The sequence below is a fragment of the Choloepus didactylus genome, chromosome 10, assembly GCF_015220235.1.
Source record: "Choloepus didactylus isolate mChoDid1 chromosome 10, mChoDid1.pri, whole genome shotgun sequence".
NCBI lineage: Eukaryota > Metazoa > Chordata > Mammalia > Pilosa > Megalonychidae > Choloepus > Choloepus didactylus.
Window position 1 is genome coordinate 78,656,977 of NC_051316.1, and position 14,420 is coordinate 78,671,396.

The 14,420-nt window shown below is 37.4% G+C and overlaps 1 protein-coding gene across 1 annotated transcript; it reads right to left on the reverse strand.

The window, feature by feature from the left end:
* Nucleotides 1-235: 235 nt before the first annotated feature.
* On the reverse strand, nucleotides 236-442 carry LOC119505686 (guanine nucleotide-binding protein G(I)/G(S)/G(O) subunit gamma-10-like). Its single transcript, XM_037798556.1, has one exon. The coding sequence runs from the start codon at nucleotides 440-442 to the stop codon at nucleotides 236-238; it is 207 nt and encodes a 68-aa protein (XP_037654484.1).
* Nucleotides 443-14,420: the final 13,978 nt, after the last annotated feature.

Consider the following 14,420-nt stretch of genomic DNA (forward strand, 5'->3'; position numbering starts at 1 on the left):
CTTCACCAAAAGAACCAGGTCATTATTATTTAAAAGATCCATTCTTTCACCCAGTTTCCTTATTTGAGCAGAAATGCATCAATTTCTGTAGAATTGTGGCTATAGAACCAGGGCACAGGAAAGGTCTGAAATATCTAAAAGTTGTTTGGTTAGAGAAAAGTTTTCTTGAAACACGGAGACAGTCGTTCATCACTTTGTACTTGAAGGCATTCCTCAATGAACTTCTTCCCAATCTTCAGAGCAAAGCGCATGATCTAGGCTCCCGGAAGGGGTTGCTCCCGGCCGGCACCCCGACCAGCAGGCCATCGTTGCAGGCACTCTGCACGCGGTACTGCTGAAGCTCTGCAGCCGCCCGAGAGACCTTGATCCTCTCCCCACCGGCCTCCACGTTGGGCTGCTCCGCCAGGCGCTGCAGAGCGTTCACGCTGGCCCGGGAAGACATGGCGGCGGCGGCGGCGGCGGCCCTGGGCTCCCCCTAAATCTTTATTAACATCTCTTATCCACTGGAGTCTCCTCTCCTGTTCTCTTTTGTCACTGTAAATTTACAACTAAAAATTACTTTACTTTCATTTTATTTAGAAGGCAGCAGAGAATTTGTCTGGTTTTGGCTACTAACCATTGGATACTCTCTAGGTAGGAAAAGAGATGAAAATTTGCTTTTTATTATCTATTATTATGTAGGTTACAAAATCACAAAAAGGCTAGATAAGCAGACTGTAAACTAACTCCCTAAACAATGCTGCTGAACTGAACCACTAAAGTAGATAATGACTTTGTCAAAGTTTGGCATCTGGAGAATTAAGAAGCCACCATCACTTCTGACTTCAGGACCACACTGCGTGTTCTGTGAACTGGGCCAACAAAATGTTTGCTCCACATCCCTCAAGAGTCATAAAACTAAGTTTCTGACTTTGGGTTTATGATATAGCTAGTACAGAAAAAACAAACATGATTATGCCAAACTTGCCAGCAGAAGCAATCTGTTTTATGATGTTTTCTTTGCCTTCAAAATCAAATATTGTTACTCTGGTTTGGTTTAATCTAGATAATAGTGCAGAATCCGAACTGTGAAACAGTCTTAGAAATGTGGTTTTAGCATACAATCCACTAATGTACAATAAGGAACATTGTAAGGGGATTAGAATGGAGTTCAGTGAACTAATTTGAAATATCTTCCATATCTGGGTTTAATTGAAATTCTCTTACTATATATTTTCTATGGGTTCAGATGTATATATGTCAGTGATTCTCAACTTGGGGTGATTTTGCCCCACATCGGTTTTGATTATCACAACTGAGGTTTGCTATTGGCATCTAGTGTGTAGAAGCCAAGGATATTGCTAAACATCCTACAGTGTACAGGACGGTCCCCCAAAACAGATAATTATCCAGTCTAAAATGTTAATAATGCTGAAGTTGAGAAACAATATATGTAACTACATGAAAAATGAATACATGGTAGCTATGTTGCTTCTGGAAAAGGGAGGAAAAGCCTGGATATGACACTGATCATTAAGAGGGTTTTAGCCATTTTTGTAGTTGTTACAAGGAGAGTGTGTATAACAGTATAATTAAAGATAATAAAAATAATAAGTCATAATGAACAGGAAACTAAATGTGGGAGGATAACAGAGACTTGTGAAACAAAGGAGATAGAGATATTTAAGACATAGTATCTGCCTCTGCTTTAAAGACCCCCCCTTTTTATTCAATTTTATTGAGATATACCCACACACTACATAATCATCCAAAGTGCACAACCAACTGCCCACAGCAACACCATACAGCTGTGCACCCGTCACCCCAATCCATTTTTTGAATATTTTACTTGTACCACAAAAAGTGAAAATAAGAATAAAAAATAAAAGTAAAGAAGAACACCCATACCCCCCCACACACAAACACACCCTATTTTTCACTTAGTTTTTTGTCCGCATTTTTCTACCCATCCATCCATACACTGGATAAAGGGAGTGTGATTCACAAGGCTTTCACAATCACACTGTCACCTATTGTAAGCTAAATTGCCATACAATCGTCCTCAAGAGTGAAGGTCACCGGGCTGCCACTCAACAGCCTCAGGTATTTACTTCTAGCTATTCCAATGCACTAAAACCTAAAAAGGGTTATCTACACAGTGCATAAGAATGCCCACCAGAGTGATCTCTTGACTCCGTTTGGAACCTCTCAGCCACTGAAACCCCATTTCATTTCATTTCCCATCCCCCTTTTTAAAGACCCCTTTTTTCTTATACATTTCACTTGATAAAGAATCCACACTATCATTGTAGCAATAGAACTAACGGCCTTTTCTTAACTCCTTTTTCTTCCTCACCTGCCATATCTGTTCCAGTTTGCCAATGCTGCTGGAATGCAAAACACCAGGAATGGATTGGCTTTTATAAAAGGGGGTTTATTTTGTTACACAGTTGCAGTCTTAAGACCATAAAGTGTCCAAGGTAACACATCAACAATTTGGTACCTTCACTGGAGCATGGCCAATGGTGTCCAGAAAACTTCTGTTAGCTCAGAAGGCACGTGGCTGGCGTCCGCTTGCTCCAGGTTGTGTTTCAAAATGGCATTCTCCAAAATGCTGCTCTTGGGGCATTTGTCCTCTCTTATCTTCTCCAGAGCAAAAGTCTGCTTTCAACGACTGTCTTCAAACTGTCTCTCATCTGCAGCTCTTCTCTCAGCTCCTGTGCATTCTTCTAAGTGTCCCTCTTGGCTGTAGCAAGCTTGCTCCTTCTGTCTGAGCTTATATAGTGCTCTCGTAAACTAATCAAAGCTCACGCTGAATAGGTGGGGCCATGCCTCCATAGAAATGATCTAATCAGAGTTATCACCTACAGTTGGGTGGGTTGCATCTCCATGGAAACACTCAGTCATCAAAGAATTACAATCTAATCGACACTAATACATCTGCCCCCACAAGACTGCATCAAAGAATATGGCTTTTGGCAGAACATAATATATCCAAACTAGCACAATAGCTAATCAATGGTTAATTCCAATCCATCCTAATGGTGATACAGTCTTCCATCATCCCCTTTTCATCTCTACTGCACATTTTAATTCATTCTTCATTTTTTCTTGTTTGGACTATGGCAACATTCTCATTACTGTACTCTGCCTTCAAAAGTCTCTGTTCACATAACTTTCCACATAGCTGCAGTCATTAGAATTTCCTCTGACAAGGAACTCTGTTTTTTGTTGGTGGTGGTATATCAGGTATGATAAACACAGAACTTAGGCATCAGTCACAGTTCCTGTGTTCCAGGCAGATACCACTGATTAATCGTAGTAATTTTTCTGGCTGACCTCAGACACTTTCCTAATATGATCTGTAGGGGCACTACAAATTGATTAGAGTCCATATGAAGATGAAAACTATTTTTGCATTCTTTCAATATTCCCATATTTAGGAATAAAACAGCTAGAGGTTACTAGTGACTTAACAGAATGGAGTTATAGATTCAGTAACATCCCATAATTGACTATTCTTTTAAGATGCTTTATTCTGATTGTTAAAAAAATCTAACAACCTTAGTCTCAATACATGGCTGGTAACTGACCGTATTCTGTTTTTTCTTTCCTAAGAGAGAGTTTGTTGGCAGTTGACATTTGATTGTCCTGTACTTGAAAGAACTATTGTTATTGAAATAGGATATTCTCTAACTGTAAGTATACATAGTCTAAATGGAAAAGAGAAAAATAAACACGGACAGTCCCAGGACATAGCAGTCAGGAGAACAATTGGGAAAAGTAAAAAAGTACACAAAAGGGCAATAAAGCATTTTGATTCTGGACAGGTTTAAATGAATGAAGCGGTGAGGCAATTCAAAAGTGATTATTTCAGAATAAGCAAAATTTCTGCAGAAAATAAACTTTGGCTTGTCACGGGGTGGACAAGTAGGGTAGGGATTTAACATAAATGTGAAAATGTATACCATGATATCAAACAAGATGAACAGCAGGAAAGCAAACAAAGATCTGAAGGAAAAGAAGTATGAGCTTGAGTCAGAATTCTTATAAGGGACTGTTTTGGCTTGCTAAAGCTGCCATTATGCAAAATACCAGAAATGGGCTGACTTTTATAAAGGGGATTTATTAGGTTACAAATTTACTGTTCTAAGGCCATAAAATTGTCCAAATTAAGGCATCGACAAGAGGATACCTTCACTGAAGAAAAGCTTATGGCATCCGGAACACCTCTGTCAGCTGGGAAGGCATGTGGTTGGCATCTGCTTGTCCTTTGTTCTTGCGTTCTGGTTTCAAATGGCTTTCTCCAAAACGTCTCTGGGTGTCTGTCTCTCTTAGCTTCTCTCTTTCAGCTCCTGCATATCCTTGCTTGTTTTCTCAGGGCATTTTTCTCTAAGTGTCTGGGGATCCTCTCTTAGCTTCTCTGGGGCAAACTCTGGGCTTCATCTCTTAGCTTACCATCTCTGTCCAAACATCTTAAGTTCTGCATCTCCAAGAGTCTGGGTCTGTGTCAGCCCCTGAGTTCTCTTAAGTAAACTAATCAAGTTTACAGTAGATCAAGACCCACTTTGATTGGGTGGGGTCACATTGCCATAGAAATAATCTAATCCAAAGGTCTCACCCACAGTTAGGTGGGTCACATCTCCATGGAAATAACCTAATCAAAAGATCCCACCCACATTAGGTCTGCCCCCACAAGACTGCATTAAAGTACATGCCTTTTTCTGGGGTACAAAATAAATTCAAACCAGCACAAGGACTTAATTTCTAAACATGTGAGATAGGAAAAATGAATGGGGAGTGTGAAGAAACAAGTAGAAAGAGGTTAGTATGAATAAGTTGACATCAGAGTAACTGAAAAGAGAATGTTTTGTATTAGGAGGAAATTATTCAATACTTCCCCAGAAGAATGATGAATTATCAAAATAAAGGGAATTGTTTTTCAACAATACATTTTAAATTGATTTTATGTAGTTCAATTTCTGAATCTTCTATAGAGGCTGAAGAAAACAGTCTCTGATTTGATTAACATTGTCTTTAGAAAAAATATTTCTTCATACATTCAATAAAATTTGCTTTACTTCTGTTTCAGTTTCCTTGACTGCTCAAGCAAACACTGTGCAATGGGTCAGCTTAAATGATGGTAATTTATTTGATTATAGTTTTGAAGCTAAGAGAAAGTCCAAATCAAGGTGTCATCAAGGTGATGCTTTCTCCCTGAAGACTGTGGTATTGTCATAAGGCAAGGCACATGGTGGCATCTCCTGGACTCTCCCTTCTCTTTCAGGTTCTGTTGATAGTCAGTTTCTTGCTTCCTGTGGCTTTCTCTTTTTTTGCTTCCTGTGACTTTCCTTTGTCGGAATTTCATTCTGCTTATAAGAGATTCCAGTAGTAGGATTAAGACCAATCCTGATATAGGTGGGCTATGCCTTAACTGAAATAACCTTATCAAAAAGGCCCTACTTAACATGGGTTTATCCCCACAAGTTGAGGAACATACAGCTTCAAACCACTGCAACTCGTTTCCCTTCTCATAGTACTAGTAAACAGGCAGATTCTTTCCACAAAATTAAGCTGTGACTTGAACTTAAATTAACTCCCATTCATCAATGCCATAGCCAAATATGTGAGCAGCACCCAACATAGCGGTATATCTTCTGGATGAAGAATTTCCCTGTTCCCCTTTTACAATGTTAATGGCTAAAGGCCCATGGTGTTCATGAGTCAACCTAGCCTTGTAATTTACTCAACTGGAACCACTTTATTATTTCCTTCAATACGCCATTTCACAAATGGACAGAATAATAGCTGGGCAGGAAAGTTAAAGGCTAAACTTTCTTTACAGAAATCAACAACTATTGTGTTTATCTGGAGCAGATATAACTAAACTTTCAGTTTTTTTTATACAGTCACATAATGATGACAATGTAGGAGGAAAAGGGAGCAAGCATAAAACCAGTGGGGTTAGCATGGTTAGAGCATGGTTAGAGCTTACTGATACGAAGATTGATTTTTCAAACAGACTGATTAAACCACTATTGCTCCCTTACATACTAAAATTTTGAAATCAACTGACCTCTACTCACAAAGAAGTGGGGGATAAAATACAAGAAGAATTTAACAAGGAAAAGCTACCATTTCCAATAAGTACTATGGCATAATGACTTTGAAAACATTTTCCTCTGAGAAATGATAACCCAAAAGTTATGGTTCAGTATACTCAATTAGAGGCTCATGGTCCTTCAGTGAGTTAGAAGTAGCTGTGTTTATACACAAGTCTGCATTTATGCATCCATTTTTCATTCTAATACTCCACAGTATGTGTGTGTTTTCATTTTCAAATCTTTATGGAATTTTTTCAGCAATATGTGAAAAGATATCAGATAAGAGCAAGCGGGATTGCTCAGTTTCTTGATTCTGTCATAAGATGAAGTAGTTTTAAAATTTATGCTTACTGCAAAAATGGCAGTGGGTTTATGGCTTAAAGAATCAAACGAAAATACTATATTTCAAATTCTTTTAAGTTTAGATGTTGCCTAATATTAGCATGAGGGCTCCCATGTATTTCTATATTTTATAAATATATATATTTCCATAAGTTCTATGAAAGTTTTGCATATTGAAAAAAAAATAAAAATAACAATAAATAGTTCCAAGAGAGAAATAATTATTTTCAATGAAATAATAGGGGCTGAGAAAGGAGCTTGAAAAAAACAAACTTAAGACATGAAATATCTGAATTGCCAGCACTGTCCTTGCCAGTCAATTCTGTTTGGTAGTTAACAACTAGCACAGCCAAAATAATTTACATGAGAAAATTCAAGTTATTCTTCTGTGAAATTTTCCATACTCAATTTAATTGTTAATTATAGAATAACAAATACCCGAATTGAACTACAATTGGTGCTGTAACTTTTTTAGTGTGTGTGGTGGATTGGGGAGTTGGAAGGCAAGAATAGTAATTGTATTTTTGACTTTAGGTTCAAGAGTCATATCTGTATTTTATGGATTAAAACCTGCTATATATCAGCCCCATGGAAAGGTAAAATGAAGAAAGAAAATTTTGTATACATATCCAAGAATATTTTCCTAAAAACACATGCTAGCATGGAAAATGTTGGTGTCATTTATGTGGATCACAAAATTTAACCACTTATTTTGTTAATATTCACGAGACTTATTTATGGAATATATTCTGATAGTACTCATATTAGCTAGATCTATCAAATTTAATTTTAAAATAAATCTCAAATCCATCAAATTATTTTCATTATTTCTGTTGTGGACTAATGCAAAACCTTCTTAAGATTTCAGTCCATTTCTCTGCTTTCCGTTCTTTAATTTACTCATCAAACTGTTACCATAGTAAACAGTTCTTTAAATATACAGCAAAATGAATTGCACCTCTGCTTAAGACTCTGTAATGAGTCCCCACTCTTAGCATACAACATAGTATAACATGGCCTAAAATTTCCCATATGACTCAGCTTTGTCCATATTGCCACACACATTTCAGGCCACACCCCATCCCTATTAATCATCAGAAATTGGATGACAATTAGTGTTCTAGTTTGCTAATGCTGCTGGGATGCAAAACACAAGAAATGGATTGGCTTTTATAAAAGGGGGTTTATTTGGTTACACAGTGACAGTCTTAAGGCATAAAGTGTCCAAGGTAACACATCAACAATCGGGTAACTTCACTGGAGGATGGCCAATGGTGTCCGGAAAACCTCTGTTAGCTGGGAAGGCAGGTAGCTGGAGTCTGCTCCAAGTTCTGGTTTCAAAATGGCTTTCTCCCAGGGCATTCCTCTCTAGGCCACAGCTCCTCTCAAAATGCTCTTGGGGCGTTTGCTCTCTCTTAACTTCTCTGGGGCAAGTCTGCTTTCAATGGCCATCTTCAAACTGTTTCTTATCTGCAACTCCTGTGCTTTCTTCAAAGTGTCCCTCTTGGCTGTGGCAAACTTGCTCCTTCTGTCTGAGTTTATGTTGTGCTCCAGTAAACTAATCAAGGCCCATGCTGAATGGGCAGGGCCACACCTCCATGGAAATTATCCAGAGTTATCACTTACAGTTGGGTGGGGCATATTTCCATGGAAACAACCTAATCGAAACATTCCAACTTAATCCCCACTAATATATCTGCCCCCACAAGATTGCATCAAAGAACATGGCTTTTTCTGGGGGACATAATATATACAGACCGGTAGAGTTAGTTTCTAACATGTGATCCTTTTTTAAAAAAATTTCGGTAACATTGTATTTGAGGATCCCTAATCCTAGAGCACTCTTCTCATTGTGTTTTGATGGCTCACTATTTATCATCTTTGGTCTCTAGTTCAGTGCCAACAACTTGGGAAACCCTTACCTTATTACTCATATAAAGTTGTTCTTCATACTCTCTCTGATATTTTTTATCACAGCATTCTATTTTATTGCAATTACAACAATTTGTAGGCTTTATTTATTGGTACCCAGACTTGGTCAAGGAGGAAAGTTAAGGACACTGTACCCAGACTACCAAGTCTCTCTAGGACTTCTCACCCCAAAGGCAAGGAGTTAAGATACAACTACTAAGTTAGAAGAGAGAGCCATACAAGAATGCCCTCACTTCTGACAGCAATTTCAAGTTCAGACATTTCCCTAAAGTACCCTTATGTTCAACAATTCTGTAAAAAGCCTCACAGAGCTCACTGAAAGCTATTATGTTTATGGATATCGTTTATTACAGGGTGAGAATACAAGAAATTCAGCCAGTGGAAGAGACGCATAGGGCAGTCTGGGAGAGTTCCAAATGTGAAGTTTCCATTGTCCTCAATACATTGCTCTCTTAGCACTGATGTGCAATAATACACATGGAGTACTGCCAACCTGGGAAGCTCACCTGGCTTTGGTGTCCAAATTGTTTATTGAGGCTTGATTACTTAGGCATGATTGATTTACTGTATAAATGGTTGAACCCAGTTTCCAGGTTGATGGGAATTGCCGCACTGAAAGCCCATACCCTCAGTCATATGGTTGGCCTTTCTGGCATGGCCAGGCCCCAGTCTAAGACTTCTGGGTGTAGCTGGTCCCTCCCTGTGCCATCTCTTTAGCATAAACTGTGTACTGTGGTCAGAGGGATCCACAGGAATAACAAAGGCACTGGTAACACTTCAGGAATTCTAAGGGCTTAGAGAATACCTTCAAGGAACCAAGGACAAAGGTCAGATTTCTCTTTGGATCCAACTAAATTTCTTACTACATCCTGGTACATTTTTATTGTTGTCCCTCCCACTAAAATTTTTTCTCTGTTAGAGGAGGGTCTGGATCATCTGTCATGGAGAAACCCAGGCAAATCATAGTTCAAATACTGAAAACAGAGTTAAAAAGAAAATATTGAAAGCAGCTAGAGAAAAAAAGGAATATTATATATGAAGAACAGCAATAAATATTAGCAACAATAAGTATTATTTGATTTGTCAACAGAAATGATATAGGCAAGAAGACAAAAGAACACTGTCTTTAAAGTACTGAAAGAAAATAGCTATCAACTCAGTATAAAATGCTCAGGAAAAATATCTTTCAAGAAAAAAAGAAAAAGGAAGGACAATTTCATATAAAAGAAAACTTACACAGTTTTTCAATAGCAGAGTTCCACTACTGTAGTTAACTGTAAGAATTTCTTCAGATGGAAACTTGGCTTTTCAGGAAAGAATGAAGAATATTGAAAATATTATTATCTGGATAAATATAAAACACTATTTTTTCTTAATATATTTATAATATTTATGACTGCTTAAAGTAAAAATGTATAATTGTCTTGTAAGTTTATAACATCTGTAGATGTAATGCACATGACAAATATAAAATAAAAAACCAGGGTGGCATTAATGGACCTCATTTGCAAGGTATCTACATATTACCTGAAGTAGTACAATATAAATATTAATTTGACTATGAAAAATTAAAGATGCATATTGTAACTACAGGAGCATATATTCACTAAAAAAAAGCAAGAGAATAATGAAAAGACAACAGATGAATTAAAGTGGATTTATAAAACATATTCAAATAATCCAAAAGAAAACAGGATATGAAAAGCAGAGTGGCAAAAACCATAGTGGACAAATAGAAACCAAACAATATAAAAGCAGAGTTAAATCCAATCATAGCAGAATTTACATTAAATAATAATGGACTGAATACTCTAATTAAAAGGCAGAGATTGACAGAAAAGATTAAACACAAAATACCATTACCTGCTGTAAGAAAGGGTTAAGTTTAGCTTTCACATAAAGGCAACATGGAATAGAGAAAATGGAATCTTGGTGGCAGAACTGGCTCAAACTGGCCTAGAGGTAAAGGGAAGGAAAGAGAGAGAGCCATGATGTAAGCCTAGAGTCAGCACCAGTTCCTTGTATGGGAAAGATAACCAGGGTTACTGGGATGTAAAGGGATGTAGGGTATAATCAGAGGTGGGGAGTCTTGGCGGGAAATCTAAACTAGTTAACTCTCTCTAATAAGGTTGTACAATTCAAAATCTCAAATGCGGGCTAGTTAGCTCTCTTGGATAGGCTGTAACCTCTGAAGTACCCAGCCAATGGGGAAACAGGGAGGGACCTGCATGTTAGGTATAACTTGCTGGTTTTTTTGTTTGGGGCACCTGCCACATTTCTTTGGTGGTGTGCCCATTCTTGCAAGATCATGAATAAATTCTTTTCTCCTCCACAACAGAGTGCGTGTTTATTCTCTTACAGGTACTGCTTCATTTCCAACACTGCTATCTAAAAGATTCATATTTAAATGCAAAAACTCAGATAGGTTCAATTGAAAAAAAAATATATATATATAATTATGCAAGCAGGAAGAGTAAAAATATTAGAGTATCTGTATTAATATAACATAAAATAAAATATAATAAAAGACAAAGTGTTTATCAAATATTTAATAATGATAAAAGGGTAAATATGAAGAAGAGGAAACAATCATAAGTGTATGCAGTCAATACAGCACTTAAAAATACATAAAGGGCATTTCTGGTCTAGACAAGGTAGAAAGATAGCTTATACTTATTACTCCTTCTTTCCTCTAAGTACAGATATAAAGCCTATAAATAATGCAAGAGGGAGCAAAAGAAGAACTCTGAAAGGAGGAAATGCGAAGGTGAACTGATTAGGAACCCCAAGAGCGGAGGAACAACATAGCAGATGAGTATCTTAGAAATCAGACCTAATAGACAATGACCCAGACCTGGCATTTCCAACCTCTAATTAGCACCAGACTAAGGAAGCCTCCTTCTCACCAGCAGTCTCTCTCCTCTCTCACTGATATGGATGGACAACACTGACAAGAGGGATCCTACTACAACTGCCCATCCCAGAAATCCTCTTTATCTCCATGAACCTGAGGCTGCCCTTCCTCACCCAGATACCCTGAGATGGCCAGGCAGAACATGCAGTGGGGATCCAAGTACAATAATTAACCTGGCCTGGGAAGTCTCTTTATCATGAGGCCCCAAGGCTCCCCTCACTGAAAGAATAAGGTGGCACTGACAAGAAGTCCACTAAAGCAAGTGTCTTGGTTTAAGAAGCCACTTTGCCCCAGCAAGCCTGAAATTGCCAATACCCATATAGAAACACTAGGCAGCTTGAAGGCACCCATCTGAGGGATACCAAAACAAGTGTCCAGCTCTGGAAGTACTCTCCACCCTCCAAAGGCAGGAGGGATGTTGCCACAAGTTTTGGTCTGGAATTGTTCAACTTCTCCACTATGTCTGAAGTTCTACTTCCACACTGAGACACCAAGCAGCCTGGGGGCACTAGCAAAGGGATCTTGCCACAGTGAGCGGTCAGACCCATAGAGCTTCTGTGTTTCTACAGGCCCAAGACTCCCTCCACCTGCCCAGAGACACTAGATGGGTGAAAAGGGTTCATATTGGAAAGGAGCACATGCTACAGCAAGTGGCATGGCCTGGGAAACCTCTTAATCCCTAAAGGCTGGGAGATCACTTACCTTGAAACATCCAGGTGGCCTAGTAAGACTGCAAGGAGGAGCCCTCCACATAGGCCTGGTTCAGAAGACTCTTCATTCCCCGTTTCTGGAGAAACCTTCAACAATGAGAGATGCCATATGTGCAGGAGGTACCAGAAAGGGGCATCCTACTGTAACATGTGGGCTGTCCAGGTGAGTGGCCACAGACTCCCATCAACCCCCAAGAGGCATCTGGAAGCCTGGCTTTGGGAATCTCCTTCTGTGATCAAGGTAGCACCAACAAGGGCCAATGGGAGCCACATTGGCAGCAGAGCAACAAAAATAAACAAACAAAACAAAAATCAAACAAAAATAGTACAACAAAGAGAAGATTAAATGGTAACTGGAATCACAGTCTACAAAAGTACTCAGGACTTTTATGGTAAACTTTAACAGGTAACTTTCTTTTTCTTTTTTTTTTTTTTTTTTTAACTTGACATGTCATTTGGCCTGTGTATTAAAATAAAAAAAGGAAATATTAAGTATATACACGAGTAAGACCTGATGTAATACAGCATTGTAACTTTCTAATGAATGAAAAATTTAAGTAGGATCCCAAATATAATACAATAGAGAAAATATCTAAGATACAATAAAAAAGTCATCTGTCTTACCAAGAACCAATGAATTCACGACTTGAATGAGAAAAACAATGAATTTAGGCTAACACTGATGATGAGCATATGTTGGAATGACCTGACAAGATTTTAAAACAGCCATCATAAAAAAAATTCTTAAACAAGAAATTACAAATATTCTTGAAGCAAATAGAAAAATAGGACACCTCAGCAAAGACATAGAAGTTATAAAAAAGTACCAATTGGAAATTATAGAACTGAAAAATACAATAAAAGAAACAAATAATTTGCTTGTTGGGCTCAGTAGTAGTATGAAAATGACAAAGGACAGGATAAGTGAACTTGAGACCAGATCAGTAGAATACTATATAATAGACTAAAAAACAAACAAACAAAAAACACGAACAAAGCCTCAGGGACTTGTGAGACAATAACATCATATCCAGCATTTGTATCATTGCAGCCCCAGAGGAGAAGAGAAAAAGAGTGGGGATGAGAGAATATTCAAAGAAATAATGGCTGGGGAAAAACATAACAACAGAGATTCAAGAAACAGAGGGAACCCTAAACAGGATAAACCAAAAGAGATATACACCAAGATACACAATAATTGAACTTCTGAAACCTGATGACAAAAAAATTGTCAAAGAAATCAGAGAGAAAAGATGCCTTGCCAACAGGAGAACACCAATTCAAATGGCAAAAGATTTCCCATATGAAACCATGGAGGCCAGGAGAAAGTGGCATAGCATTTTTCAAGTCCTGAATGAAAAGAATTCCCCACCATAAATTCTGTATCTGGCAAAACTATCTTTCAGGATATTGTGGAACTAAAGACTTTCTAAGACAAGGAAAACTAAAACAATTTCCTCCTATCAGATCTACACATAAAGAATGGATAGAGGAAGTTATTCAAACAGAAAGGAAATGATGAAAGAAAAGTTGTTGGAGGATCAGGAAGGAAGAAGGCATGATTGAAAGTGCAGATCTATAGGTTATATACAATAGCCTATTTTTTCCCTAATGAGTTTTATAAACCATATTTGATTACTGAAATGAAAATTATAACACCATCTGATAGTCAAGCAAAAATATTTAAAAGTGAGAAGATTTAAAGGACCTAAAAAGATGTGAAGTTTCTAAACTTTACTCAAAATGGTGAATGCTGGTAACAATAGACCATTATATTATAATACCTAACACAACCATTATAAAAAAACTAAGAAAGAAATACATGCAAAAAACACTAAATAAATCAAGATGGCATCCTAAAAAAATGTTCAAGTAACCAAAAAAAGATAGAAAGATACACATCGACAGGGGAAACAGAGGAAACAAACAGAGGAAAATGATAAAATTGTAGATTATAGCACTAATATAAATGATTGCTTTACATATATATGCTCTAAATATACCAATTAAAGGCAGATACTGACATACTGCATTATGCTGTTTACCCTGTTGTTTTCTGGTGAATTGCCTATTGTTTAAGGCAAGAAGATAATTAGGACAAATGAATACATTGCATAGATTAGATCATGATATTGTGGCCAATACTTTTGCTTTACAATTCAGTTATTGTCATCATATTGTACTTTAAATAAAAGTTTATCTACTACAGACCATTCAGTAGTTTCCTTGATAATCCTACAAGTGAACAAAAGTTGCATAGATTAAACAGCTAATATAACATTTGCTGTTCTTCCTGATATGTATAATTACCATGTGTATGATGAAGTCATATTAATGATCATGACATTTTCTTAGGGTTATGATTAGATATTCAGTATTTAGTTATTTTCAAATATTACATTAAAGTGGTATTGGTTGATATTTGGTTTTATAGTTATA

Coding starts and splice junctions, on each gene's coding strand:
- LOC119505686 (XM_037798556.1), bottom strand. CDS start 442: ATGTCTTCCCGGGCCAGCGTGAACGCTCTGCAGCGCCTGGCGGAGCAG.